The following is a 22885-nucleotide window of genomic DNA, read 5'->3' as shown; positions in this document are numbered from 1 at the left end:
GTAAGTGACTGGTGTGATCCTATCTGGGTCTGAAGAATAGGGAAGACTGGGGACGCCTGCGCCGGACAGCAGGGCTGAGTGTGTCGGGGAGCATCCCGCAGGCGACATCTCCCTGTCCTGCAGGGGTTGGGAGTGAGGGCAGCCGCCGGTCCAGGAGGGCTCCAGCGCTGAGCTCACTGGACCGGTGGGCCTGCCCCGGTGCCTGGAATCCTGTGCAGGCAGGGACTCCAGGAGAGGGACATGGGTGGTGACTCAGAAATTGTCTGACTGTGTCTGCAGCAGCATCCCAGAGCCACCTGTCAACAGCCGGCTGGTTTGCCTGTCAGAGGAAGGAGAGCAGGGTGGACCTCATCCGCGATCCTCTCCCTCCCTGGAAGGTACTATTTAAGCCCCAGGACAGATAAGAAAATGCAGGTTTGAAGAAGTTGGGAGGCCTGCTCCCAGGCACAGTGATGAAGAACCAGTGTTATGCCCATGGCCCCACCCAGGGCAGCTCGAGGTGGGCTAGAACTGATACTTCCCGGGTGGAGAGAGCACGCATCTAGACAGAGAAGTGTCAGCAGAGAGGCCCTAGGGCCACATACTTGTGTTGGCCGAGCAGCTTCCAGTCTCAGCCTCCGGCTCCGGCTCCTCCGCAAAGTAGACCTGCCAGTCCAAGCTGCTGACCCAGTTCTCGTAGGCGGGAAGCGCCACGAACACTGCAGGGCTCGCGGGGCCCTGGCAGGCATCTCCAAAGCTGTGTAGCCCAGCCAGGAACCATGTGCCCCTCACCTCGTGCACCAGTGGTGCCCCAGACAGGCCCTGTCAGGGGTCAGGTGACAGTGGGTGACTTTCTCTTCTCCCTAGGCAACTGTGGGGGCTGAGGCTCTGGCCGTTGGGGAGCTAGTCCACAGAGAGACCCAATTTCGAGGGAGAGGCAAGTCTGGAGGCCAATCCTGGCTAAGGTTCGTTCATGAATTAGAGTAAAGATGTCAGCCCTCTGGGGGGTAAGGTCTGGGGGACCGGGGCTTACCTCGCAGCGGGGCGGCTCACCCACAACACTGGAACACACCATGCCTGGCAGAACGGGGGCACTGTCGCTCCCGAGAGTCGTGCGCAGCCGGCTGCAGGCCCTGGGTCCCAAGAGGGTCACAGGCACTGTCTGAGGGGAGCTGGTGCCTGTAGGGCAGGGGACAAGACCCAGCTGCCCAGCAGCCTCTAGGCTGGATGGACAGCTGCTGGCGGGCCTGTCCTACGTACCTGTTTCTGGGCGGGGCAGCCCCAGGACCCATCCGCGTTCCCCATCAGGCAGGTGGTGGTCAGAATAGGGCAGGCAGAGCGGCCGAAGGCTGGGGCCCAGTGTCACGGGTTGGGCCAGCAACAGGAGGGCTACATCGTAGCCCCCCTCTGGGTGGGTGTAGGCCCCATGCAGGGTGAGCTGCTTCAGGCCCCGCTCCTCCAGTCCGGACCCCAGCCCGATGCTCCATTCTCCTGGGGTCTGGCGCCTGAGCAGAGGCAGCATTGACAGCCACGGGTGGCAGGGCTACCGGCAAGGGCAAGGGGCATGAAAGCAAGGGAGACCGGGCTCACCCGATGAAGCAGTGGGCGGCTGTCAGCACGACCTCCTCCGACACCAGGGCTCCTCCACAGGCCAGCTTCCCCTGGTGCATCAGCCTGGCGTCCCAGGGCCATGGGGACGGGGCTCCTGCCTGGGGGCCGCCTCTCCTCAAGGATCCACAGGCTGGAACAGATGGGATGACCTCACCCGGCTTCTTGCTAAGTGCGCACTGCATGTCTGGCCCTGCGCAAAGCACTTCCCACTAACCTCAGATCCTCGCGATATTCTTTTAAGCTGGATGTTGTTACCCTCGTTACCAAAGTAACCAAGTCCCAGCGAGGTTAAGTGACTTTTGAACTCAGTAACCACAGGCAGGGAGCCAACTTGAGACTCAAAAGCCAGGGCCCAAGCTTTTAAACCCTGATGGTCTAGGGGGAGCGGCCAAGCTCATCATACTCCGCGCCACCTGTCTGCACCCCCAGGGCTTGGACTGGCCCCAGAATTCCCAGCTCACTAGTACTTCTCTCACCATCAAGACACAGCTTCTGCCCTAGGAACTCTTTTGCATGTTAGTCAGCCTGGCATCCCAGGGTCATGGTAAATTTTGAGTGGGAGCCCTGCCCTGTCCCATCTTCCTGGGTCCCTGCTTAGAAACTTGGAGCTTCCCCCCACAACCTTATGTTAGACCTCAGGTCCCTCTTCTTACCTAAGCTCCAAATGCACAGAGTTCTTAGGTATGTATGCCTCTCAGCCCTCAGTAGGGCTGTTCCTCTCTTAAGGGCTGAAAGGGCTCTTAAAAGCCGCCCGATTCGCCCCTGACAGTGTGTGAATGCCTTGTCCCAGTTCTCTGTTCTGAGCTGACACTGGCTCACGGTGCTTCTATCTGCTCCCCAGAGGCCCTTAGCCAGGCCCGGTTGTCCCCACCGGTCCCACTCCCGACGCCCCTCGCTCATACCTACACAGCTGTCCTCGTCGCTTATCTCCGGGGTCCCCGGGTTCTGGGACAGGAAGGCCGCCCCCTGAGCTCGAGCGTGCAGCCAGGAGCTGTGAGCAGCCGTGCTGGTCAGCAGCACAGGGGTGTCTTCTTGGGCACAGCTTGATGCAAAGCTGATGATCCCAGCCTGAACCCAGTGTCCATCCGGCTCACGGCACAGCACGGGGCCCCCAGAATCTCCCTGGAGCCAGGCAAGGGAGTCAAGGGTGGACACTTGAGCCCCAGCCACAGGCAGACCCCTCTAACAGTGGCACGTCCACCTGTCCTTAGGGACGGAGCACCGAGCCCGGGGCTAGGCCCCTCCCCTTCTGTTCCCCTCTCCCTCATCTCCCCCATCAGACCTGACAGGGACCCTGCACCCCAGGCTGGGCACCCCCACACAGCATCCCAGGTCGAGCTGGGCTGGCCAGCAGCCGCTGGTGCAGCCGGTTGTAGAGACAGTTACAGGTAGGGCGGCTGATGAGACGCAGGCGCAGATTCCGCAGAGTCCTGGGAGCTGCCAGAAGAAAGGGGCTTGGTGGGGAGCAAGGGAGGTGGCGCAGAGGGACGGTCGCCAGCTGAGGCTGTGTGACCCTGGGGGGCAAGCACAGTGCCCCTCCGGGCTTCAGGCCGGGCCGGCACTTACCACCATTGGTGTCCTGATCCCAGCCTGTGGCCCAGCAGGAGGTCCCGAAAGGGAAGCGATGGGTGGGCTGGGGCAGGCAGAGGGGTGTGCGGGCCGTGGGCCGGGCGAGCCGCAGCAGGGCCAGGTCCGAGCCCTGGCTGTAGTGGTTATAGGCCCTTGGCAGCTGCAGAGCTGTCACCCCCACCGCCTCGGCCCCTGGGCTCAGCCCCTCACGTTGCAGAGAACCCAGGACAACTGACCAGGAGTTCAGTTCTGTCATTGCTGCCCTGGAAGGGGAGGGATAAAGCTGGGGCCCTGGACCCAAGAGGGGACAGTGACACCATGAGAGACAGCACGGGTAGGGGAAGGACGGACAGAAGTCAGCCCGGAGCCTTAAGCCGGGTCCTCCCCTTGCCCACCCTCCATTTGCTTGCTTCTAAGCCTTCCAGCACGAAAGGTGCAGATTAACCTGATAATGTGTGCTTAGCACATGGCCTGCTCTCAGGACATGGCACCGTGTTACTCTAGGGGCACAGCGTCGGTCAGTTTTATGGATTTGGGGGACATAGCACCCACGCCCCCCAAAGGCCAGAAACTCTGCTTGACCCCAGCCAGGACTCACTTTTCAAAGCAGTGCGCAGCAGTGAGGACCCAGGTATCTGCCACCAGGGTCCCGCTGCAGAGGTGGACCCCCTGCCGCCTCACACTCACTTGCCATGGCCACTCGCCAGGTACTGTGATGCCCTCCTGAGGCTCAGGGGGGCCAGGGCCACGCTGCCCACAAACTGTAAAGGGGAGGGGGGTAGGTCAGACTGACAGAAGGCCCCTGTCCTGCCCTCCCCACAGGCCTGAGCCCATGTCCCCAGAGCTTACCGGGCCGAGCTGCTTGAAGACCTGCGAAAAGAGACAGGGGTGAGACTTGAGGGAACCTTACCTGCCCGGCCCAGCCTTGGTGGAAGGCAGACGTTTTGGGGGACTGGCCCTGGATCCTTGCCTATGACTGTGTAGCTACCTTCCCAGCCTCTCCCAGAATGAAAATATATGAGGTCAGGAAACAGCTTTTATTGGAACCTATTCAGAGCTTACACTCAGTAATTAATTCTCCTCCTTCAGCTGGGCTCAGCACTCCTAGGCCCGTGGAGGAGGGCCAGGGTTCAGCCCTCCTCCAGGCTTCAGAACCCCCAACTCCAGCCCCCGCCACTGAGTCAGGGAGGCGGCCTGCGTATGTGGAGAGCATTAGCTTAATTGTGCCCTCAGCCGTGATGCCTAAGAGGAAGGATTAGAGGCAGACATCATGTCCAAGTTGGGGAGGGCGCCAGGAGATGGAGAAGACTCACCCCACCCCTGTTCTGACGACTCAGAGTCCCCCGCACCTCTCCAGAATCCGCCAGAAACTCTACCAAAGGATCCCCCGCCCCGCCTCTTTCCCATCACAGGCACACCGGCATCGGGGCCGGGAGAGGCCAGGAGGGTTGGGACAGACAGATGAGGACGCAGAGCCAGAGGGCTCCCAGAGCCTGCTGAAGGTCGTTCTGGAAGTAGAGAAGTAGAGAGGCAGATAGGGGCGCAGGGTACACGCACAGGCTCAGCGACAGCAGACTCAGACCGTCATCCGGCCTGGGAAAATCCCACCTGTTCTGACGGAGGCGGCTGCTCCGCAGGCAGACGCGGTCACACCAGCACCGACCGACTGTCGCCCCACGGGCTCTCACCCTCACGCCCCCCGAGCTGCAAGCCTGCTGGGACAGCTGGGGGCCCGCCACACCACTCCCCTGCCCGCTCACCCGCGGTGGCTCACCCTCCACGAGGACCACTGCTGCCAGGATGAGCCGTGCTGGCCCCCAGCTCTGCTGCATGCTGCTCCAGGGCACTCTGCCGCCTCTGCTCGGGTTTTCAGAGGCCACCTGGGTCTCCCTAGCTCCACCTCTGCTCCGCCCCCGGCTGGCGAAGAGTCAGGCGTCCTTGCTTTTCCTCCGGCTGGAAGGGAGCCTGCAGCTCCTAGCTCTGGGGCTGTGACTGTGTTACCCTGGGCTCTTCACCACCCCTCCGTGGGGCTCCACCAGGGCCAGACTGCATGGGTTCAAATCCTCATTCCCCCAGTTACTGCCTAAGTGACCTTGGACAAGTAGCCTGTCTGTGGACTCAGAATTGCTGAAAGTGAAAATGCTTGGGCCAGAGTCTGACACAGAGAAGACTTGCTCCCAGCGTGGAGGCTGTCCTCTGGGAATGGGGAACTGGGAACTAGGGGGGGCACTGGGCAGAGCCTCCGAGGTCGGGATGTTTCGGCTTCCCTAGCTCTCCCCAGGCCCATGAGCAGATGGGTCTCCCGTACCCTCTCCCACCTTGCTTCAGAGGCCGCGTGTGGAGGCCCAGGACTCTCTGTCACTCGCTGCAGCGAGGTGGACCTCTCTGCCACCTTCCCAGAGGCGCCCACCCTTCTGGCAGGTGATGGAAGACTCAGTTGGGAAGGAGGAACACTCAGGGGGCACCCGTTTTCTCCTCCCCACTTCTAACTCAGGCCAGCCCAAACTACTCAGGAACCCTGACCCCCAACACAGGCAGCTGTGGTAAGGGCAGACATGAGCCACACGGCCCCAGTGGATCTGAATCCCCAGGGGCCCTTAACCCCCTCCCTGGAGCCACCTGTGGGGTCTTAGGTAAATTACTTACCCTCTCTGTATCACAGTTTCCTCATCAAGATAGGGTAAGAACATCTACCTCGTACAATTGGATATGTAAGGGTTAGAGGAGTTAACATATGTCATGTTCTTTTTAAAAAAAGATTTTTATTTATTTACTTCATAGACAGAGATCACAAGTAGAAAGGCAGGCAGAGAGAAAGGAGGAAGCAGGCTCCCCACTGAGCAGAGAGCCCTACTCTGGGCTCGATCCCAGGATCCTGAGACCATGACCCGAGCTGAAGGCAGAAGCCTTAACCCACTGAGCCACCCAGAATATGTCATGTTCTTATGCAGTGCTTAGCATGTGGATAGGTGCTTAGTACATATTAGGAAAACTAAGACAGAAATACTCAAAATGTGTTCCTGGTCCTCAGGGTGGCCAAGACTGGCGTGGGGTGGTAGATAAGGCATCTGGAGGGGTGAAGGTTGGACCACAGGAAGAACTTCCCGGCTAGCACGCACAGAAGGAGAAGGGTAGGTTTGCCCCTGCTAGTGTGTGCTTGGTACCCCAGAAGAGAAACCCTCCGTTGGGCAGCAAGGGCAAACTGCCAGCCTGTTTTTTGGAGGTGGGACCGATGGCGCCCAAAGTCTTACCAACTCCATACACTGGAGAAGGGACCAACCATCCTTTCCAGGCATGCCCTACACTCTCCCTCTGACTCATTTGCTTCCAATCCAGAAGAGACAAGACTGGGGGAGGCCCAACACTAGGGTCCCTCACAGACAGATGGCTCAGACTTAGCCAGATCATTTAAGAAATTTTATTGCTCAGAACCTACCCTTTTTGTGCAATGGCAGAAGCTTTGGAACCCAGCCCTTGGGGACAGAGCCAGAGGCGCTGGCGTGGAGGAAAGAATGTGGCACATTTGGTCCATTGTCCTGCGTGGGAGTATGGTGGCGTAAGGCTGCAGACTCTTCTAAGGACCCAGACATGGGCCCCCCTAGGGAAGGCTCCCATGCCAAGGCAGAGCGTGACGTCAGCCTGGCTTGGGTGAGGGCTCAGTGCCCCTTGACCTTGCCCTGCGGTTCCCGGACCTTCCGGAAGCTGAGCACCAGCAGGCCCACATTGATGGCATAGGTAGTGATGCAAACGATGCAGAAATCATAGAGTATGAAGAACAGGATCCAGGCCAGGTAGACAGAACCGACAAGAGACACCAGGGAACTCAGCACCAGCAGGATAGATGCCCAGCGGGCCCGGAGGCAACCTGCAAGGCAGACAAGGCTCAGGCAGGGCTTCAGGGACTGGCCATCTCTAGAACACTGCCTTGACTTCAGGGTACCACCCAGACCTCAGGATCTGCTTGGGAAGAGTCTCTAAAGTGAGAGACTAGATGGGCCTCACCAAGGCCTTGGTTCTCCTATTTGTTCATTGAGCCCTAGAAACCAAATGGCGAATGTCCCTGTTGAGCTCTGCATGTGATGAAAGAGATGCCGGCCCTGGAGTCCCCCCGAGAGTAACTCCTGAGTCTTTCCCACAAAGTGGAGTGAGACCTAGGAGGTCTTTAAGGGCCCTTCTGGCTCTGAGAGGACCTTAACCAAGTGAAAGACTTGGGAGTTCCTGCCCCCTCCAGGGGACTCGCTTATGTGCGTCGGGCTCTAGGCTGTCTGGGTCGCGGAGATTGCGAGGGATGGGGCTGGGCAGGCCAAGGGGGAGGGGCCCATCAGGAAGAGGTGGAGCCTGCAGGGAAGGGGCGGGGTCACTCACCTAACAACAGCTGTAAAGTGTAGAAGATGCACCCGAATATGCTATTGGATTGATTGAGGATGCTGTCCTCGCCAAGCACAGGTTCCACCAGCCCGAAGCCCCGGCCCCACCTGGTGGAGGGCAGGACCCCGGTTAGGAGTGGCAATCCGCCTTGGCCCTGTCCTGTCTGGAGGGGTGATTTCCAAAAAGCCACCTAGGTTGTACTTCCCCTTCCCTCCCCCACACCCTCCTGAGTCCAAGGGTCGATGAACTCCTGGCTACCCTCCCTTTGGCTACGTCGGGACTCCCTGTCCCCGCCCCTGTGTTCCCTACCCCCGGCCAGGGCTGGCCAGGGCTCCACCATATGCCCCTCTTTTCATCCTAGGCCTTCGGTAATTCTTAAGATGGCCAGGTAGGTAGAACGGTTGATCTTGCTTTCCTGGGAATCAGGTGCAGAATCTCTCCGCCCTGGACCTCTAATCTCCAGCTCCTTCCCGCCCACTCCCCTCTTCTGTATGCTGTCAACCCCAGGCCCTCAAGCATCGTCAGAGCTGGCCACTTTACCCGAGTCACGGCCATCCCCAAGACCTCAAGCCCATCACCGGTCCCCAGACGCTCACCCATGCCCCCCTTCTACGTGGTTACGGTTATTCCTTGGCATCCGGATCTCCGTGCCACTCCCCAGAACCACCGCAGTGCCCAGCACTACCCGCACCACCCGGCCCCCGCCCGAGGCCCCACACTCCTCTCTAGGAACCGGGTCTCCCCAGGCGACGCCCCCTCGAGCAGCCCCGCCCCCAAGCGTCCGATCCCAAACTCCAGAAGCCGCCGGCAGCCCGGCCCCAGGACCAGTAGCCCGGCCCAGGACGAGCAGCCCGGCCCCGGACGAGCAGCCCGGCCCCGCGAGCAGCCCGGCCCCAGGACGAGCAGCCCGGCCCCGGACGAGCAGCCCGGCCCAGGACGAGTAGCCCGGCCCCGGACGAGTAGCCCGGCCCAGGACGAGCAGCCCGGCCCAGGACGAGCAGCCCGGCCCCGGACGAGCAGCCCGGCCCAGGACGAGCAGCCCGGCCCCGGACGAGCAGCCCGGCCCCGGACGAGTAGCCCGGCCCAGGACGAGCAGCCCGGCCCAGGACGAGCAGCCCGGCCCCGGACGAGCAGCCCGGCCCAGGACGAGTAGCCCGGCCCAGGACGAGCAGCCCGGCCCCGGACGAGCAGCCCGGCCCCGCGAGCAGCCCGGCCCCAGGACGAGCAGCCCGGCCCCGGACGAGCAGCCCGGCCCAGGACGAGTAGCCCGGCCCCGGACGAGTAGCCCGGCCCAGGACGAGCAGCCCGGCCCCGGACCAGCCCGGCCCCGCGAGCAGCCCGGCCCCAGGACGAGCAGCCCGGCCCCGGACCAGCCCGGCCCCGGACGAGCAGCCCGGCCCCGCGAGCAGCCCGGCCCCAGGACGAGTAGCCCGGCCCCGGACGAGCAGCCCGGCCCCGGACGAGCAGCCCGGCCCAGGACGAGCAGCCCGGCCCAGGACGAGTAGCCCGGCCCCGGACGAGCAGCCCGGCCCAGGACGAGCAGCCCGGCCCCGGACCAGCCCGGCCCCGCGAGCAGCCCCGCCCCAGGACGAGCAGCCCGGCCCCGGACGAGCAGCCCGGCCCCGCGAGCAGCCCGGCCCAGGACGAGCAGCCCGGCCCAGGACGAGCAGCCCGGCCCCGGACCAGCCCGGCCCCGCGAGCAGCCCGGCCCCGCGAGCCCTCCGCTCCCGGACGCACCTGGAGGAGAAGACGCGCGAACAGCTGACGGCCGCGCCCACGTCGCAGAGCGCGCGGTAATCCCGGTCCCGGGCGCGCGCCGCCTTCACGTGCAGCGCGTAGAGCGAGAGCCCCAGACCCGCGAGGCACAGCGCCAGCCGCGCCCATCCGGGGTTCCCCCAGGGAGCGCCCATGTCCTCCGATCCCGCCCGGAGGCCCTAGCCCGCAGGCAGCCGGCCACGGCGCTGGGGGCAGGACAGGATGTGGCCACGCCTTCTCCCGCCCCTCGGACGGGGCGATTGGCCTTCCTGGCCTCGCACTCCCTGATCCCATTGGTTGTTCCTGCGGCTTTGATGGGCGTGGCCGGGGAGGAAACCGGGGAGGGAGGCTGGGCTGGGAAAACCAGGTTAGGGACCCGGGGAATGGCGGGAGCGCGCGGCCTGCCAGGCATCATGGGAGTTGTAGTCGGAGTGGCCGCAATGCCTTGAGGGAAATGGAGTCTCCGAGTTTTAAAATTATATTAATGCGGCTCACCGTGCAGCGTTGACGCTGTGCCAAGCTCTGTTCCACACTTTGGAACATCCGGGGACTAGGGACCGGCGGACCAGGGAACCCAGAGAATACTGCGATCCGATCAAAACCCAGCATTTTCACTGAAATTATTATTTCGGATACTATTAGGACTCTTGTCTCCAATCGTCCTGTCTCGCTCAGCTTTTCCCTTCTATCTCATCAGCGCCGCCTGCAGGCCAGCCCCCCCCCCCCCCAGCACCTCTCCCTCTTGCCCCTAAATTCCCAGCTCCACACTGGGTATGGTGCATGAACAGTGCTTGACCTCCAACAGTGGCAGTCACTCCTGCACAGGAATTCTTTTTCTCTGGATTCTGTGATATTTCACTCTCCTTCTGGCTCCTCTCTCTGTGCATGCTCCTTCTCAAACCCATTCTTTCAGGCGGCATGGTCCCCAGAATAATGGCCCCCAAAGATGCCCATGTTTAATCCCAGCGACCTATGCATGTGTGAGTTTCCATGGCAAACAGGCATTACGACTGCAGATGGAATTAAGGTTACGAATCTGCTGGCTTTAAAACAGATTATCCTGTGGAACCCATATAATCACTTAAAAGTGAACAGGGGCAGGGGGAAAATGAGAAGCAGCAGCAGAGGAGAGTCAGAGGGAGGTGTGACTGTGGAAGGAAGGTACAGAGAGAATGCAGTGGTGCTGGCTTTGAAGATGGAAGAAGGGGGCCATGAACTGAGGAATGTGGGGTGGCCTCTAGAAGAAGGAAAGGCAAGGAAATGGATTCTGCCCCAAAGTGTCTGGAAAGGAAGTATTGAGATCTTGATTTTAGCCCAGTGAGAGCCTTGTCGGGCTTCTGAACTGCAGAACTGTAAGAGAACAGATTTATGTTGCTTTAAGCCACTAAATTTGTGATAACTTGTTATGGTAGCCTTAGTCCTATGTCTTGTCTCCAGTATCCTGTGGGGTCACATCAGCCCTAGGCAGTGCTGGAAGATACTGCAGAGTGGTGTGAATACCAGAAGGTGGGAATTGTTGAGCACATACTGCTGGTCAACAAATCATCTCAACAAAGAATGGCATGAAACAAAAATGGTCATTTAATTTTCTCTTACAGATTTTATGGGTTGGGAATTTGGGAAGAGAATTTTGGCTCAGAATCCTGGGTCCCATAGTTGCAGTCCAGTGATGGCTAATGCTGGAACAAGGGGAGATTGAAGTACCTGAGGGCTAACGTAGCGATTCTTTCTCCTTCTCTTGTAGTCTCAGGATCCATGTAGTCTCTCTGTAGGGACTAGTCTGGGCTTCCTCACAGCATGGCAGTCTCCAGGCTACAATAGTCAGCTTTGAAAATTGTCCTAAATGATTTCCGTTTTCTAGTATTCGTATCATTCAGGGTGTAGTCTCTTTCCACACTAGATAGGGGCCAACCTGGGCCCATAAGCTAGTCCAGAAATTATGGTGTGTTACGTTCATGGTAGGTCATAAAGATATTGTGGCTTCCATCTTGCTCCTTCTTAGATCACTGGCTCTGTGTGAAGCCAGTAGCGATGTTATGAGGACACTCAGGCAGCCCTAGGGAATGGACCACTTAGTAAGGAACTGAGGCTTTTTGCCAACAACCAGCATGACCTTGTTAGGCATGTGGGAGAGCCACCATGGAATTGGATTCTCCAGCACCAGTCAAGCCTTTAGATGCCTGTAGTTTTAGTCAACATCTTGACTGGAACTTCGTGAGAAATCCTGAGCCAGAACCACCTAGCTTAGCTGCTTCCAGATCCCTGACCCAAAGAAACTGTGAGATACCAAAGGTTTATTGTTTTGAGCACTGCGCTGCTCTGGGAGTAATCTGCTACACGGCCATAGATGATGAATACTGGACAGTCAGACTGCTTGCTTAGCAAGGCAGCTCTGGATTCTAGGACAAGTGCTTCAGGGAGCGAGGGGGAAGCTGTATCATCTCTTATGATGTAGCTTTAAAAGTTACATGGTAGTGCCCCAGCTCAGTTGGTGGAGAATGTGACTCTTGATCTTGGGGTTGTAAGTTTGAGCCCTATGTTGAGCATAGAGATCACTTAAAAATAAAAATTTTTTAAAAGTCACATGTATCTCTTCCACTGTAACACAAGCCTCCTCTGTTCCAAGGGGAGGAACACAGGACTCTGTCTCTTGATTTGAGAAGTGTCAAAGTCATATTCTGAGACGTTCATGTGGGGTGGACCATTTCTGGAAATACAAACTACCACATGGGAAGGCATTATTTCTCCTCTGTCTTTTATTACTCCCTCCAGGTCACAGCTTCCAACCTCTGCCCTAAGCCTAGATCTTTCTCCTGGTTCCAAACCCCATTGTAGGATCACCTCTTGGACATCACCACCTGGATGCCTCCCAGGCCATTCAGATGCAATGCCATGCGTCCCAAAAGGAGCTCCTTAAACTTCCCCAAACCTGTTCCTCTTCGGGCTTTCCCGACCACCCAAGCCACTCCTCCACCATTACTCTCTTAATCCCTGTAATCTGTGCAGACCACTACCCTGGTCCAGGCTACCTTCACCTCCTGCCCAGATAAATGCAGTAGTCTCCTCACTGGTCTCCCAGGTACCCCTGTCTCTCATCCACAGACTGATTCTCTGCATCACAATCAAAGTGACTCTTTCAAAAGTGAAAACAAACAACAAATTAAGCCAACCCCGTGCACAAGAAGGGAAATAATCAAGATTAGAGCAGAGATCAATGAGTTAGAAACTAGAGATACAGTAGAAAACATCAACGAAACTAGAAGCTGGTTCTTTGACAGAATCAATAAGATCGGTAGACCACTGGCCAAACCAATTCAAAAGAAAAGAGAGAGGACACAAATTAATAAAATTATGAATATAAGGGGAGAGATCACAACCAACACCAAGGAAATAGAAACAATCATCAGAAATTATTATCAACAGTTATATGCCAATAAGTTAAGCAACCTAGAAGAAATATATGCATTCCTGGAAACCTATAAACTTCCAACTGAATCAGGAAGAAATCGACAACCTGAATAGACCGATATCTAGTAACGAGATTGAAGCAGTGATCAAAAACCTCCAAAAAAACAAGAGTCCAGGACCTGACAGATTCCCTGGGGAATTCTACTAAACATTCAAAGAAGAAATAATACCTATTCTCCTGAAGCTGTTTCAAAAAAAATAAAAAAAAAGAAAGAAAGAAAGAAACAGAAGGAAAACTTCCAGACTCTATCTATGAAGCCAGCATTACCCTGATCCCCAAGCCAGGCAAAGACCCCAACAAAAAGGAGAATTTCAGACCAATATTCCTGATGAATATGGATGCCAAGATTCTCAACAAGATCCTAGCTAGTAGGATCCAACAGCACATTTTTTTTAAAGATTTTATTTATTTACTTGAGAGAGAGACAGTGAGAGAGAGCATGAACGAGGACAAGGTCAGAGAGAGAAGCAGACTCCCCATGGAGCTGGGAGTCCGATGCGGGACTCGATCCCGGGACTCCAGGATCATGACCTGAGCTGAAGGCAGTCGTCCAACCAACTGAGCCACCCAGGCGTCCCCCAACAGCACATTAAAAAGATTATCCACCATGACCAGGTGGGATTTATCCCTGAGATGCAAGGGTGGTTCAACATTCTCAAAATCAATCAATGAGACAGAACAAATCAATAAGAGAAGAGAGAAGAACCACATCATCCTCTCAATTACTGCAGAACAAGCATTTGACAAGATACAGCATCCATTCCTGATTAAAACGCTTCAGAGTACAGGGATAGAGGGAACATTCCTCAACTGTATAACATCTACGTATGAGAAGCCCACAGCAAATATCATTCTCAACAGGGGAAAAACTGACAAGCATTTCCTTTGAGATCAGGAACACGACAAGGATGCCACCTCTCACCACTGTTGTTCAAAGTAGTACTAGAAGTCCTAGCAACAGCAATCAGACAACAAAAAGAAAGAAAAGATATTCAAATGGGCAAAGAAGTTAAACTCTTTCTCTTTGCAGATGACATGACACTTTACAAGGAAAACCCAAAAGACTCCACCCCCAAACTATCAGAACTCATACGGCAATTCAGTAATGTGACAGGATACAAAATCAATGTACAGAAATCAGTTGCTTTCTCATGCACTAACAAGAAAAATACAGAAAGGGAAATTTGAGAATAGATTTCATTTACTATAGCACCGAGAACCACAAGATACCTTGGAATAAAGCTAACCAAAGAGATAAAGGATCTGTACTCAAGGAACTACAGAACACTCATAAAAGAAATTGAAGAAGACAGAAAAAGATGGAAAAGCATTCCATGCTCACGGATTGGAGGAATAAACATTGTTAAAATGTTTATACTGCATAGAGCAATCTATACTTTCAATGCCATCCTGATCAAAATTCCACCAGCATTTTTCAAAGAGCTGGAACAAACAATTCTAAAATTTGTATGGAACCAGAAGAGACCCTGAATTGCTAAGGAAAGGTTCAAAAAGAAAAACAAAACCGGGGACATCACATTGCCCAATTCCAAGCTTTACTACAAAGCTGTGATCACCAAGACAGCACAGTACTGACACAAAAACAAACACATAGACCAGTAGAGCAGAGTAGAGAGCCCAGATATGGAACCTCAACTCTGTGGTCAAATAATTTTCGACAACGCAGGAAAAAATATCCAGTGTAAAAAAGACAGTCTCTTCAATAAACGGTGCTGGGAAAATTGGACAGCTATGTACAGAAGAATGAAACTTGACTATTCTCTTACACCATACACAAAGATAAACTCGAGATGGATAAAAGACCTCAACTTGAGGCAGGAATCTATCAAAATCCTTCAGGAGAACATTATTTAACAAATGTTTATGGAGCCCATGTTATGTGCCAGAGATTGTGTTAGGAGCTTGGGATAAATCAGGAAAGCAGACAAATATTCATGCTCTGCTGTTACATTTTATTTTATTAAAATGTGATCTGCGAGGAGAGAGCGAGCACAAGTGGGAGAGGGCAGAGAGAAGCAGGCTCCCTACTGGGTGGGGAGCCCCACACGGGGCTCAGTTCTAGGACCTTGGGATCATGACCTGAGCGGAAGTCAGATGCTTAACCAGTTGAACCACCCAGGCACACCTGGTCTTATATTTTAGAAGAGAAGATAAAAGGGGCACCTGGGTGGTTCAGTTGATTGAGCCTCCGCCTTTTGATTTGGGCTCAGGTCATGACCTCAGGGTCATGGGATGGAGCCCCAGGGTGGGGCTCAGGGCTCAGGGCTCCATGCTCAGTCGGCCTGAGATTCTCTCTCTCCTTCTCCTTCTGCCCCTCCCCCTAATCTCTCAAACAAATAAATAAGTAAATCCTTTAAAAAAGATGAAAAAGTGCACAATCAATACATAAAGTATATAGGATCTTGCTGGTGACAAATGCTACAAATAAAATAAAAAAGAGAGAGTGAGGGGAATGGAGGTGACCGCAAGTTTAATCAGGATGGTCAGGGTGGGCTTCATTCAGTTGACATTTGGGCGAAGGCTTGAAGGAGGTGAGTCAGCTGTGTGCGCATCCAGGGAAGGGCGCTCCAGACGGAGGGAACAGCCGTGAGAGGTGCGAGGCAGAGGCACCTGCTTTGCTTAGGGAGCAGCAGGGAGGGCAGTGTGGCTGGAGCCATCGCTTATGGGGGGTGAGGGCGGAGAGGACAGAGCGGGGCGAGTCTTTTAATCGATCTGTAGAGTGATAATAATAACAGTTGCTGCCTCATAGGGTTGCTATGAAGATTACATTAATGCAACACACGACTCCTCCAAGGGTGCCCCCGCAGGGGCGGACTGGGCGCGAGTGCTACGAACCGCCCGGGTGCATGTCCACCCGCCGCCGCCAGGTGTCAGCAACGAGCTCGGGCCGCGCAGGGGCCAAGCCGGCCGGGTCAACCGGGGCGAAGTCCTGCCCAGACGCCTCCCGCCGCTGGGCCGCTACAGCACCGCTGCCCGGGCCACGCCGCGGCCGCGTGAGCGCCGAGTCCTTCGCCTCTCCGCGCACGTCCTCCCCATCCGAACCAGCCTTCCCGCGCCCAGAGCTCAGAGGCCTCGTCGCCGCGCTCCAGGGTTCTGCCGGGCAGCTGGACAAGCAAGGGCGGGAGGGGTGTGCGGATGAGGGGCGCAGGGGACATCCAGAGACTCGGGGCTCTAGCCTCGTGGTATACGCAGACCTTCCTCCGGTTCCTCGGGCCCTCAGCGTTGCTAAACTGTCCCACCTCTGCTGAAGTTTAAAGACAGCCTTTGGGCTCCAAAGATGTTGCCTGCTTCATTTTTTCCTTTATTAATTAAAAAAAAAAAAAAAAAAAAAAAGGGGGATGCCTGGTTGTCTCAGTCAGTTAAGTGTCTGCCTTCCACTCAGGTCATAACAGCCCGGGGATGCTGGGATGGAGTCCCGCATCAGGCTCCTTGCTCCGGGGGAGTCTCCTCCCTCTGCCTGCCATTCCCCCTGCTTGTGCTCTCTCTGGCAAATAAATAACTAAATAAAATATTAAAAAGAAAACTTACATCAAAAAAACTTAAAAAGTGAAATTAAAAAAATATTTAGAAAATACATAACTATGGTAAAGAAAAATATTTAGAAAATACATAACTATGGTAAAGAAAAATCCGATCGGGGCGCCTGGGTGGCTCAGTGGGTTGGGCCACTGCCTTCGGCTCAGGTCATGATCTCAGGGTCTTGGGATCCAGGCCCGCGTCCGGCTCTCTGCTCGGCAGGGAGCCTGCTTCCCTTCCTCTCTCTCCGCCTGCCTCTCTGCCTACTTGTGATCTCTCTCTCTCTCTCTCTCTCTCTGTCAAATAAATAAATAAATAAATGTCTAAAAAAAAGAAAGAAAGAAAGAAAGAAAAATCCGATTAGTACAAATACAAGTACACCCACATACAAACACACACAGAGGAAAGTCTCTCCATCACCTCCTGCCTAGGAAAAGTAAATCGTTTTTTTCACTGGTCTCTGCAGTTGGTCTCACCAACATCCAATCTTCCAAACACTATAGCCACAGGAGTGTATCTAAGGAGCAGATCGAATTAAAACTCTTCAATGACTTCTTGTTATCTCAGGACGAATGCAGCCTCCTTGCCCTTCACCATCAGGCTCTAGTCACCCCATTCAGCCCTTCTCCTTCCTAGACTCCACATGGCTGCAGGCATATCCTCAGATGATCCAGACTATTCTGTCTTGTCATGCCCTTCCCACTAAGGCTTGGGTACCTGACCACATCCTACTCATGCTGTGCCTGTACCAATGTCCCAGACCCCATCTGATGCTTCCTTCCTGTGCAGCCTTCATCAGGATTTATGACCCTGAAACTTCCTTCCTCTGTGGGTCAGGGGAGGGTCCACTTATTTGATTCAATACCCCAGCTCCTCTTCTGGCACGGAAAAGTCCCCCAATGAGTGTGCCAGGCATGAATGAATAATAATAACTCACTCACATCGTGCTAATTTCATGCCTGGCACTGTTCTAGGCACTTGACACCTATAAACTCATACCCACACAATCGCAAGTTTGGTACATCCTAATTTTACGAACACAGACATTAAAGCATGAGGCAGTTTAAGTTAAGTCATTCCGGATGGTAAAGGTGGCTGAACTAGGGTTTGAGCCAGCAGTCTGCGTTTCCACAGGTGAGTCAGGAAACACTGGTGGGGACGGATGGGACTGCAGGAAAGGGACGCGGGGTTCGGCCTGCGCGCTTCACGTCTAAGGGTCTTCTCGCCCTGTCCCTCTTCCCATACCAGGAAGCCTGTTTTATAGAACAGGAGACGGAGACCCAGGGAGACCACAGGAAGGAGCCGTGGAAATTCATCTGGGGGTCCAGGAGCAGGGGCGTGGCTGACCTGGTCCGGCTCCAAACTACAACTCCCAGGAGGCACCGGGCCCCCGAAGCCCCGCGACGTCACGGCGGCAGACGGCGCAGGCGGCTCGGCTCTCCCGGCCCGTCGACTGTCGGGCCGTTCCGCTCGGACCTCGGCCCTGGCCCCGGCCCCGGCCCCGGCCCCGGCCCCGCGGTAAGTGGAGCAGCCGGCGCGGACCCTGCCTGCCGAGGCTCGCGGCGCGTGCTCGTAGCCTCCGGCGTTGAGCTGGACCGCGGGGCGCGCGCCCACCGGGGTGGCATCTACCGTGGAGGGGGGATCGGGCCGAACCGAGCGACCCTGCGGAGGGGGAACCCAGACGGCGACTCCGGGGCCGCTACTCCGATGCCGCCGGCCCCCGGGGGCACAGAGCGGTGTGCCACACACAGGCAGGCCACTCTCGTGGGGGGCCCGGGTCTGAAGGCGCCGGGTAGGGGTCAGCCCCGCCCCCTGAACGAGGGTGCCCAGGACCACCGGGAGGGGTGTTGTTTTCGGGCTGGACGCGTCTGAGATTCCCCTCCCCTCCAGGCACCAGCTAGAGCCGCAAGCTGAAGAATAGGCCGGCAAAACAAGGTTGTACGGGCCCGGCCCGTGTGAGTTTGGGGAGGTGGTTGCCCGGGTGCGGATAGAGATTGCCCAGGTCTGATGATACCGGGGTCCACGTGGAGAGTTGGTGCAGATCGTCTGGATCCGGATCCTTACAACTCCCCCTTCCTTTCCCCGGCAGATGGGAGCTGCTCCCCGGGGGCTGAGCTTGTCAGCGTCCCTGACCTGCCGTCGTGGCTCCTGAAGTCAGAGAAAAGCCCCTGCCCCGCTCTGGGGTCGCCTTGGTGTATCCGGTGCTCTGCCCTAGCAGTCGCCTAGTCTGAAAAGAAATAAAGGAGCAGAGCAGGACAATGATACTGGCGTCCGTGCTGGGGAGTGGTCCCCGGAGCGGACCTCCACTCCGGCCCTTACTGCGGCCTGCACTCTCACTCCGGGCCCGCTCCACATCAGCCACCGATACGCACCACGTGGAGATGGCGCGGGAGCGCTCCAAGACTGTCACCTCCTTTTACAACCAGTCGGCCATCGATGTGGCCGCGGAGAAGGTGCGCAGCTGGGCAGAGGTCCGGTCTGGAGCTGGGCACGGGGTTCAGGGAAGGGGTGGAGCTAATGTGGTGGGGCGGTGCTGCAGATCCGGGCCTCAAAGTCCCCTCGCCCCTCCAGCCCTCAGTCCGCCTCACTCCGACCATGATGCTCTATGCTGGCCGCTCTCAGGATGGCAGCCACCTTCTGGTAAGATTCCAGCCCCCTTGCTTGGTTCCTGGTTCCTGCAGCCCGGGCACAGCCTGTCCGGCCCTGGCCCTGACTTCCCTCATTTTTCCTAGAAAAGTGCCAGGTACTTGCATCAAGAGCTGCCAGTGAGAATTGCCCACCGCATCAAGGGTTTCCGGAGCCTTCCTTTTATCATTGGCTGCAACCCCACCATACTGCACGTGGTAAGGTGGCCTCAGGGGGTGTGAGTTTTTCTAGAGGGCACTGTAGATCAGTGTGCCCACTGCCCGTGGGGCGTGTCGGGAGACGGGACCAGAGTGGGAGAACCTTGTCTGCCAAAAGGTTTCAGGGCCAGAGGGCTCAGACCCAAGCCCTCGGAGGCCAAAGCTGCATATTCACTGAGGCTTAAAAGGCCACAGTGGAGGTGTAAACCAAGTGCATTGGGGTGGATGGCAGTCCCCATGGGTAAGCACGGGTGGCTGTTCTCTACCCAGTGCCCACAGCATCCCTGAGAACTTCCACACCTCTTCCTTGCAGCACGAGTTGTACATCCGTGCCTTCCAGAAGCTGACCGACTTCCCTCCGGTGAGGGCTGGGCCAGGGCAGGGTGAGGGGCTGAGAGGTCAGGGCCGAAATATCCAAGCTCATGATTCTGTGGCCTGTAGATCAAGGACCAGGCGGACGAGGCTCAGTACTGCCAGCTGGTGCGACAGCTGCTGGACGACCACAAGGATGTGGTGACCCTCTTAGCAGAGGGCCTGCGCGAGAGCCGGAAGCACATAGAGGTCAGGGGCAGCACAGTGGGCACCCGGGCCTGTTGGGGGGCCTGCGAAAGGCACGGGGTTTCTGAGGACCCACTCTTCACAGGATGAGAAACTCGTCCGCTACTTCTTGGACAAGACGCTGACCTCGAGGCTTGGGATCCGCATGTTGGCCACACATCACTTGGCGCTGCATGAGGACAAGGTGGGGTGCTGGGATCTAAGACCTTCCAGGTGGGACAGACGGGACCAAGCCAGGGTTCCCTGGGGCTAGGGGCTGGGCCAAGGGCCTGGAAGGGGCTTGGGGCTGCTTCAGGGGTCCAGAGATGGCAAGGTGTGGGTCAAGGTACTGCTTAGTCCTGACTTTCTTTCTCCTGCCAGCCCGACTTTGTTGGCATCATCTGCACTCGCTTGTCGCCAAAGAAAATTATTGAAAAGTGGGTGGACTTCGCCAGGTGAGGCTAGAACAGCTAAGGGGGTGGAGGGCTTCTGGCTGGGAAGGGTTGGGTCTGAGCCCTTGCCTGGGACAGGGTTTCTCAAATGTGGCACTATTAACATTTTGGGTCAGATAAATCTCAGGGGCTGTCCTGTGCTTATTCGGATCTTTAGAAGGAATCCTGGCTTCTATTCAGTACAACTCGCAGTGTGGCAAGGAAAAATCTCTCTAGAAATTGCATCTGGGGTTGCTTGAGGCAGAACCACCTCTGTCTGAGAATCACTGGCTAGGTCGGCTCCTATCCACAGACGCCTGTGTGAACACAAGTATGGCAATGCCCCCCGCGTCCGCATCAATGGACACGTGGCCGCCCGTTTCCCCTTCATCCCTATGCCGCTGGACTACATCCTGCCTGAGCTCCTCAAGAATGCCATGAGGTAGGCTGGCTGGATACGTTGGAAGGGAGCAGACAGGAACTGGGGTGAGGCTGGGGCACCACCGCCTACTGGTGTTTCCTCCCCACATAGAGCCACGATGGAGAGTCACCTCGACACTCCCTACAATGTCCCAGATGTGGTCATCACCATCGCCAACAATGATATTGATCTCGTCATCAGGTTTGGCCTGAGTGGGAGTTAGGCTGGAAACGTGGGGGTCGCGATTTCTGCCTGGCTGCATGACCTTGAGCCAGCAGCTGCTCTACTCTGAGACTCGGTCCCTGGTCAGACAGAATGCTCTCTGGCTTTGAGTGCTGTGAGCTAGAGAGGAACGGATCTGGGGCCGGCTGCAGGTGCCAAGTCCTATCCTTGTCAGCCGCTGAGGGTCCTGGAGTGGGGAGTTAGGAGTAACCGGTCCACGGCGTCGGGCTGCTGCTAAGTGTGAGGTCCCGCGAGAAGGTGTAAGCAGCCAGCGGCCCAGGCAGAAGTGAGGATGGAAGGATGGTGCTTATAAAAACGAGGGCCAGGGTCTGGGTGGAGCCTGTCCCATCCCTGGGTGGAAGGGGCAGGAAGGCAGACTTGGCACTGTTTATTTGGGAGGTAGTGAGGCTCCCACCCAAGCAGAGCCAAGCCCATGTTATCAACATCTTGCCAGGATTTCAGACCGGGGCGGGGGCATCGCTCACAAGGACCTGGACCGGGTGATGGACTACCACTTCACTACAGCTGAGGCCAGCACCCAGGACCCCCGGATCAGCCCCCTTTTTGGCCACCTGGACATGCACAGTGGCGGCCAATCAGGGCCCATGCACGGGTGAGGCCCCGCCTGGCCAGGATGGAGGGGTAGGGGGGCCCCAGGAAACCCAAGCCTCTGAAGCTTCTGTCCCCCTGCCCATCCCAGCTTTGGCTTCGGGCTGCCCACCTCACGGGCCTACGCGGAGTACCTCGGCGGTTCCCTTCGACTGCAGTCTCTGCAGGGCATTGGCACAGACGTCTACTTGCGGCTCCGGCACATTGATGGTCGAGAGGAAAGCTTCCGCATCTGACCCCACAGCCCTCGGCCTACTTGCCTGCCTCGCCTGGGCCCCACACCCTGCCAGGACCTTTTGGGCGAGGCAGGGTGCCACCCTGGTCCACATGCTGCTGCATCTTGGGTCTTCGGGCCCCAAACAGATGGAGTTCCATGGAGCCCGGTGCCACGCCTCCTCTACAGAGGTCCACTCCTTTGCTGCCTCCAGGCCTTGGAGGAGAGAAAGTGGGGACCCGTGAGGCCTCCGGCACCAGCTCCTTTATTCTCGTTCCTGGGGAACCCCGACCTTGACCTGCTGTTTGTTATTAAAGTTCACATTTTGAATGCCCTCTTGGGCCCCGTGTGTGGGGAGGGCAGGTGTTTGTTGCCACCCTGTTCTGGTTCCCTAGGCCCTTGGGTTTATGTAGCTTGTGTCTCAGTCTCGAACTGTCCAGACAGCCTGTCAGGCCAGGTATAGAATTGCCCCCAAATCTCTTTAACAAATGTTAAATTTCGTTTAACAGATGTTTCTGGGTCCCAGGCTATATTGAAGGCCCAAGTTGGCCCAGCCTCAGGCCTCAGTTCTGACACCTCCCTTCCTGGCAGTCACAGGTTCTGGAGGTGAAGGTTACCAGACTGGGCAACCTCCTTGAGCCACCTGACTCCTAAGTAAGGTTAAAAATACTGCCTGCCAGCTGTGCCTGCTTCTGCCAAGAAAAAGGAACACATACAATTATATCCTGGCAGGCCCCAGGGGACAGTGGGGCCCTGGTGGAGGAGGGCAGAAGGAAAGGGCTCCAGACAGCAGGTGGGGACCCAAGGGAGGGGAAGAAGGGCCGGAAGCCCTGCTTGGTGGCACTGGTGAGAGAAGTGGGGACTGAGGAAGACAGGAATTCTATCTGACGTCACACGCCAGGTGGTGGAAACCATAGTGACATACCAGGCTGAAGATCCTGCGGGCAGCAGCGCAGGGGACGTGGCTGGAGTCTGGCCAGGAAATACGGGCTTTTATCCTGTAGGCAGCACGAATCCATGGACAGATTTTCAGCAGGGCAGGGATGTTTCCGGTTGGGTTTCCTGGAAGCGGACGCTGAAAGGAGGCTTTGTGTCTATGTGATTTGTTGAGAAAGTGCTCCAGTTAGGGAGTAGGAGAGGCACGAAAGGGAAGGGCCGGAGGCCAGATAAGGACATCATCTCAGGCAAAAGTTCAGGGCTAGCTAGTAAGTTCTGCCTTAGAGTTGGAGGCAGGAGAGCTAAGTTGCACAGTCATTGATGAACTCTTCTTGATAATCATTGGTTAATGTCTGTATTGGAAAGTAGGGGTGGACAGGTACT

The 22885-nt window shown here is 56.5% G+C and overlaps 3 protein-coding genes across 10 annotated transcripts; 1 reads left to right on the top strand and 2 right to left on the bottom strand.

Annotated features, from left to right (window-relative positions):
• Window positions 1-105: 105 nt before the first annotated feature.
• On the bottom strand, window positions 106-5017 carry PRSS53 (serine protease 53). 5 transcript variants are annotated; one of them, XM_032327032.1, is made up of 11 exons: window positions 4222-4387; window positions 4009-4029; window positions 3758-3920; window positions 3157-3422; window positions 2873-3027; window positions 2493-2712; window positions 1570-1720; window positions 1240-1484; window positions 1013-1158; window positions 585-801; window positions 106-319 (listed from the first exon to the last, which is right to left on the bottom strand). In XM_032327032.1, the coding sequence occupies exons 1-11, from the start codon at window positions 4370-4372 to the stop codon at window positions 300-302; spliced, it is 1755 nt and encodes a 584-aa protein (XP_032182923.1). In that variant the 5' UTR covers window positions 4373-4387; the 3' UTR covers window positions 106-299. The 5 variants fall into 5 exon arrangements, with proteins under 5 accessions (XP_032182923.1, XP_032182921.1, XP_032182920.1 ...); XM_032327030.1 differs by lacking the exon at window positions 4222-4387 and adding an exon at window positions 4934-5008 and having other exon boundaries at window positions 2873-3422; XM_032327029.1 differs by having other exon boundaries at window positions 2873-3422.
• A 1537-nt stretch (window positions 5018-6554) lies between these two features.
• On the bottom strand, window positions 6555-9636 carry VKORC1 (vitamin K epoxide reductase complex subunit 1). Of its 2 annotated transcripts, XM_032328267.1 has the most exons (3): window positions 9265-9525; window positions 7525-7634; window positions 6555-7024 (listed from the first exon to the last, which is right to left on the bottom strand). In XM_032328267.1, exons 1-3 carry the CDS (start codon window positions 9435-9437, stop codon window positions 6816-6818), a joined length of 492 nt encoding a protein of 163 aa, XP_032184158.1. In that variant the 5' UTR covers window positions 9438-9525; the 3' UTR covers window positions 6555-6815. The 2 variants fall into 2 exon arrangements, with proteins under 2 accessions (XP_032184158.1, XP_032184159.1); XM_032328268.1 differs by lacking the exon at window positions 7525-7634 and having other exon boundaries at window positions 6919-7024; window positions 9265-9636.
• Window positions 9637-17685: 8049 nt separating this feature from the next.
• On the top strand, window positions 17686-21977 carry BCKDK (branched chain keto acid dehydrogenase kinase). 3 transcript variants are annotated; one of them, XM_032328254.1, is made up of 13 exons: window positions 17686-17806; window positions 18179-18223; window positions 18378-18741; window positions 18860-18928; window positions 19021-19131; window positions 19445-19492; window positions 19573-19692; window positions 19775-19873; window positions 20050-20123; window positions 20413-20541; window positions 20632-20721; window positions 21197-21355; window positions 21443-21977. In XM_032328254.1, the coding sequence occupies exons 3-13, from the start codon at window positions 18547-18549 to the stop codon at window positions 21585-21587; spliced, it is 1239 nt and encodes a 412-aa protein (XP_032184145.1). In that variant the 5' UTR covers window positions 17686-17806; window positions 18179-18223; window positions 18378-18546; the 3' UTR covers window positions 21588-21977. The 3 variants fall into 3 exon arrangements, with proteins under 3 accessions (XP_032184145.1, XP_032184146.1, XP_032184147.1); XM_032328255.1 differs by lacking the exon at window positions 18179-18223; XM_032328256.1 differs by lacking the exons at window positions 19445-19492; window positions 19573-19692.
• Window positions 21978-22885: the final 908 nt, after the last annotated feature.

This window comes from Mustela erminea, chromosome 20 (assembly GCF_009829155.1).
Source record: "Mustela erminea isolate mMusErm1 chromosome 20, mMusErm1.Pri, whole genome shotgun sequence".
NCBI lineage: Eukaryota > Metazoa > Chordata > Mammalia > Carnivora > Mustelidae > Mustela > Mustela erminea.
The sequence above is the reverse complement of the archived record's forward strand: the minus strand, read 5'-3'. Positions and strand labels throughout refer to the sequence as shown.